The following is a 5,684-nucleotide window of genomic DNA, read 5'->3' on the forward strand; positions in this document are numbered from 1 at the left end:
AAAAAATGTTTGGGCTTCCCAACAACCTTTCCTCTGTGGTGGGTACAAGGATATGTGTGTTGGGGAAATATTAAAAAAGATCACCCACAAATCTCCTTCCCGCTGGACCACGTTCTAGTACGGGTACCGGCCGGCGTCATCACCATGTCCTGGCGGGTCCTGCTATCCTCTCCCAGCTAGCAAGCTCATCTCGCTTACATGCAACGCCCCACACACCCCACAATCAGTCACCTAGCGCCTAGTTACCCGGTAGAAACATGACTCGTAAGGCTTAATTATCCAGTCAGGTTTATATATCAATAAGATCACAATTTACAAGATGCCAATACAGTAATTTCAGAGCCAAATGATAAAGATAATGCTTTAACCCAATTATTCTAACCTTGTGAAAACCTTAGCTACATGTGGCTGTTTAAAACCACCTGGAGTCTGGATCGTTTTCCTGTTCGCCTGCCCCCATGATTTCTCCTGCTTCTCCTCTCACCTCTGACCTCCTCGCTCCTAAACTTCTAGCTCCACCTCCCTATTCCTGTCCACTCACAGACCTGTCACTGCCCTAATGTCACTGGACAGAGAAAATGCTGCAACATATGCTGGAAGAGGTAATGGAGGCAGACACTAAAGCTACTGTGCATGTGATGGCTCCCTATACTGGGAAGGGGGTGGAATACAGGTCCCTGACGGAAGCACCGACATGTTCTGAAGAGACTGGTACCTGCCACTTTTCTTTGAACACGATCTCCCCTGCCTGTCTCTGACTGCGACTTAGATGATACTTATCATCTCTGCTTTCACAACTGGTCTGGAAAGAGGCTGCTTCTTATAGCCCAGGCTGGCCTTGGACCCATGGTAACTCTGCTGTACCTGCCTCCCACTTATAGCCCAGGCTGGCCTTGGACCTATGGACCCTGCTGTACCAGCCTCCCACTTATAGCCCAGGCTGGCCTTGAACCTATCTATGGTAACCCTGTTGTACCTGTCTCCTACTTACAGCCCAGGCTGGCCTTGGACCTATGGTAACCCTGCTGTACCTGCCTCCCACTTATAGCCCAGACTGGCCTTGGACCTATGGTAACCCTGTTGTATCAGCCTTCCACTTATAGCCCAGGCTGGCCTTGGACCTATGGTAGCCCTGCTATTCCAGCCTCCTAATTTATGCCCAGCTGAGGAAGCCCAAGTCTTAACTGTGCTCTGGAGTTTTGAAACGTATGAGTTTATCCAGTCAGAACCTCTGCTGATGGAGCAACAGGTCTCATAACAGAGAATCTAAGGTTTCTGGTATACATCACCTGAAGCCCTACTATGTTCCCATCTTCCTAGACTTGGATATGGCAGCTAATATATTTCCTTCTGGCTAAGCCTAGGCAACTGAATTTCTAACCTACCAAGGCGCCCTAATTCAAGCCTATCCTAGAAATTCTAAGCTAGTGGTTTGTTCCTGCCAAAAATAACAGCCACAGCAAAGCAGAGTCTCATCTTAGTCTTTTTCCAAAATGAATACAAACCCTGGAGGAAAGATACTTGCCATTCACTAACAGCAGAGAGTATTTAAACAATGGTTGGATGTTTCCAGGCAACATTGTTTATTGCTTTTATTGTGTTTATTTTTTGGAAACAGTGTCTCACTTGACTGGCCCGGAATTCACTGTGTAGTCTAGGCTGGCCTAAAGCTCATAGAGATCCACCTGCCTCTGCCTCCTGAGATTAAAGGTTTGTGCCAGCATGCCCAGCCTTGGTTGTTGCTTCTAATGTAACTCAGTAAATAGGCAACACTACTGTCTGTAGCATGAAAACAAATGTTCTGGCTCACCTTTTTAGAGAACTCCTTTTCCTTTTCACTGAGTGCTTGAGCCTTTTCTTGCTCAAGAAGGAAATGTGATCTTTTCTGTTCTTCTAGAACGGATTCTGTCTGATGTAGTGAGTCACGCAAAATTTTAATTTCTCCATTCTTAATTAGGATTTCATCTTCCATTGCTTTCAGCTGTCAATTACACCCCATCAACAGAGATTCAGAAAGAACAGTTTCAGAACACATTCACCACTTACATACAGATTCTTTCAGCGTTAGCACTACAGACCTCCACAGATTAAAATTCCATGTTATATTTCTGGTTTTCTTAGGCACCTACAAATGGCCAGGTGAAAGATATATGAGAGCCTGCAAAACTAACGAATAGCAACCACTATGACGACATATTCCTCAGATAAAGACATAGGCTATGGAGGCTGGAGAGATGGCTTAGCAGCTAAACACACTCACTGCTCTTACAGAGGAACCAGGTACCTTTCCCAGTACCCATATCAGGTGGCTCACACCAGTTGTGATGATTCCAGAGGACCCAACACCCCTGACCTTCGCAGGCACCTGCATGCATACAGTGAACATAAACTCTATCAGGTTCACGTATATACACAGGGTAAATAAAATTTCAGGCATTCTTTCTCCAACCTTCTTTCATTTCAGGGGGATGAATCTAGATGCTTGTTTTATAATTTTTTTATATATATTTTACACATGCTTTTTAATACCTAAATGAATGAATTAGCTACAGGATAGCTTAACAGTAGAGTGTCTCTGTATAGCATGTGTAAAGGTAAAGTCCTGGGTTCAATTCTCAGCATTAGAACCAAACAGGCAAAAAAAGAAACCCAAAAGTTACATACCTTTTCTTTAAGTTCTTTGTATTGTATCTGAAGTACTTCTAGTTCAAAATTATCTTTAACTGGAGTATCTTCTCTGTTTTTCCTTATAGGACTATTTGGTAACCTGTCTAATCGGCGAACCGTATGAGCACCTACATAAAAAATAGTTCCCATTAGGTTGAGCAGAGTGGCACAGAACTGGAACCCCAGCACTTGGGAAGCTAAGACATGGGGATCTCAAATTCAAGGCTATCCTAGACCGAAAACCTGTCTGGAAAAAAAAAATCCCATGTATACTTCAGGGCTTAGGATGTACCCACTTTTGTCATAAAATGCAAACGGAGTTACTCTTGAAAGCCAAGTTAAGAAAGATCCAGCAGACAGTATTTATCAGCTCCGAGCTCGGAGCATGATATGAACGCATAAAGAATCCTCATGGCATTGCACATCTGAATCCTCTCCCTTTACACCTCACCCACTCTGTAGAGGCTCAGCTCCTAGTTGAGAGGAGATTGCACTGGCCGTGACTCTATCATGAGTACTAGTTACTACAACATGCTAGGCATAGGATCTGCTGGTTTTTAAAGACCGATGGTGAACAAAATAGATATAGTCCAGGGGGAGGTGGGGCTCCAGGGATGGAGTAAGGTAGATTATCGGATGATGAATGATGTAGGGCCAAAGAAGGAGGAGGCGGAGTTGCCTTGTGCCATTTCGTGTTAAGTAGTGCCTAATCACTGCCGCATAATACAGCTGGTCAGCAATGAGTGCTTTCCAATGCCTGGTTTTTCCAGGCAATATTGCTGGAGGGATGGCGGACCAACCACATTTCCAGAGATAGTCCTATTTTTCAGATGCTTTAAGTGCTAAGTACATTTGCAAGGTGCCCATCAAACCCTCCTGACACTTATTCCCCAAGAGTGTAAGCTCTAAGAAGGAAAGCAGCTTTGGTATTTCTTGCCCATTGCTTGTTTGCCATTCCTAACCTTTGGGCAACTAGCATTTTTGTGTAGGAATCTCCTTCATCTCTCTCGCCTCTGTCAGACGCTTTCTATGCTCTTCTGCCCATGGGTTACGATGGGGTGTATAACATCTAAATCCTATCACGTGGGTTGTGACGGTCCTGAGGTGATCGTAGTCTTGTTTCGAGGAAAATAAGTAATAGTCTAGCTGTCTATATTTCAAATCTGGATATGTGAAGCCCTTTGGCATTCTGGATGTCTTACCACCAATTCAAAGGGCTTTTTGAAACAGAACCACGCTTAGATCGGGTGCTATTTTGTTTTTAAAAGAGAGAAGGCAACGTTGGTGCAAGCCGCCAGTACTAGAGCTACCAGGCTGAAGCGGTCTGCACCACCCGCCGGTGGAAAGCCACCCCAGGCACTCACTGGACAGGTTCCGAGGCACGACCGGACACTGGCTCAGGGCCTGTGACGCGAGGATGTCGAGTTCCTCTAGGTCGTCCGCAGTGAATTCCGCGTGCTCGCCGAATGGGTCTTCGGGCTCCGGGACTGTGGTCTCAGAGAAGCTCCGGGCCCGCTTGCTCGGAGGGTTCTCAAAGGACCGAGACAGACCAGGGAAAGGCTGCAGGCCGCCACTCTGCTCCCTGTGGCTGTTCGATGCGGGAGTCCCGGCCATGTCTACCTTCAGCCCGCAGCATCCGAGGACGCCAAGCACAGCCTTGTCCGCAGAAAGCCTGAGAGCTGGCCCAACCGCCCGCGCGCCGCCGTTCCCCTCGGTACTAGCGTCTTCCCAGCCTGCGGGCCAATCAGCTGCCAGCTACTGGGCACAGATGGGTGACGTATACAGAGCGCGCCGTTACCCGGGACAGGGTCCTGCCTGTCTGGGCTCAGTACCCATAGGTCCCGGGTAATGTGTGGACGCTGCGGTGCTGTCAGGATTACCGGGGTTGCGAAATCGAGGAGCGTCTGCCCGACCCCACCCGTGGCTGTCCTCCCTGGCACTGTGTAGAATACAGAGCCTTTGAGAAGCAGTTCGCCTTGAATCAAGGCAGGCAGCGTTCAGGGTTCAGCTCTCCGTGACCTCACGCCTCGCGGCTGACCCACCTTTCACGTGTCCAGAGAGGGAGGAGGCTGGGAAGGAGAAGGAATGCTGTTCTTGGAAGCAAGGATCTTCCAGGATAACAAATGTTTCAAGTATGTATATTTGAGAAAAAGTCTGGGAAGGATGGTCTCGAGAACGGCGTGCCTATTCGGAACTGCTCCAACTGTTAACTTCCATTTATTTCTTGGAGAGTCTTTACGTCCTGAACGCTGGTTGGTAGAGACAGTGAAGCTCAAGAGGTCGAGGAAGGTTCGCTGGGAAGTGGCTCTTGAATTGCCCAACAGACTGAAGGGGAAATAGCAAGAAAAATGGGTTAGGAGGCTGACACATGATGTTTCTGAGAAAAATTCAACTTCACAAGGATGCCAGGTGGAAGTTACTACGGTAGAGAGAGGAGGTAAAACATCCCGGAGGAGCAGAGATTTGAGTTGGGCTTGGGTGTATGACAGGCTTTTATGAGCTGAAGTGGTGGGCAGAACAGTTACCAGAAATGGGGGATTAGCATTGGAGAGCAACGAGATCAAGACTTTTCTATTACGTTTGCTCACTGCTAGACTTAGCTTGTGAACCTATCAATGTTTGCCGAGGCTTCGGGTGAAAAGGAGAGCGCTCAGGCTTAGAATGCCTTAGGCCTGCCTCCCCACCCCCACCTCATTATTTTTTATGTGTGAGTGTTTTGCCTGCATTGTATGTATGTGCATCACATTCATGTATGCCTGATGCCTTCAGCGGTCAGAAGGCATTGGATCACTTAGAACTGCCTTAGTTTTTTGATTCAGCTGCTGGTAGTTTCCCATAGCTGCCCAACATAATGCTGAATGCTTTAGCCTCCCAGCAGCCCCCCACTCCCTTTGACAGTGTCTTGACATATAACCAAAGCTGGCCTGGAACTCCAAACTGTCCTTCCTCCCGCTGAGTGCTGGGATTGTAGACATGAACCACCATGTCCAGCTGTTTTTGTTTTTTTTTTTTTTTTT

At 47.2% G+C, this 5,684-nt stretch overlaps 2 protein-coding genes across 3 annotated transcripts in view; one reads left to right on the forward strand and one right to left on the reverse strand.

Annotated features, from left to right (window-relative positions):
• Atrip (ATR interacting protein) overlaps positions 1-4,599 on the reverse strand; it is a 14,583-nt gene extending 9,984 nt beyond the window's left edge. For both annotated transcript variants that reach the window (XM_031345798.1, XM_031345797.1), the window contains exons 1-3: positions 4,032-4,599; positions 2,665-2,795; positions 1,811-1,981 (exon numbers count right to left, since the gene is read on the reverse strand). In XM_031345798.1, the coding sequence (XP_031201658.1) occupies positions 1,811-1,981; positions 2,665-2,795; positions 4,032-4,281 (552 nt within the window). In that variant the 5' untranslated portion in view covers positions 4,282-4,599. The remainder of the gene's footprint in view (positions 1-1,810; positions 1,982-2,664; positions 2,796-4,031) is intronic.
• The window catches only part of Ccdc51 (coiled-coil domain containing 51), an 18,674-nt gene continuing 17,478 nt past the window's right edge, over positions 4,489-5,684 (forward strand). Inside the window, exon 1 of the mRNA XM_031345800.1 lies at positions 4,489-4,799. The gene's annotated coding sequence lies outside the window, so the exon portion shown is untranslated. The remainder of the gene's footprint in view (positions 4,800-5,684) is intronic.

The sequence above is a fragment of the Mastomys coucha genome, unplaced genomic scaffold, assembly GCF_008632895.1.
Source record: "Mastomys coucha isolate ucsf_1 unplaced genomic scaffold, UCSF_Mcou_1 pScaffold23, whole genome shotgun sequence".
Taxonomy (NCBI): Eukaryota; Metazoa; Chordata; class Mammalia; order Rodentia; family Muridae; genus Mastomys; species Mastomys coucha.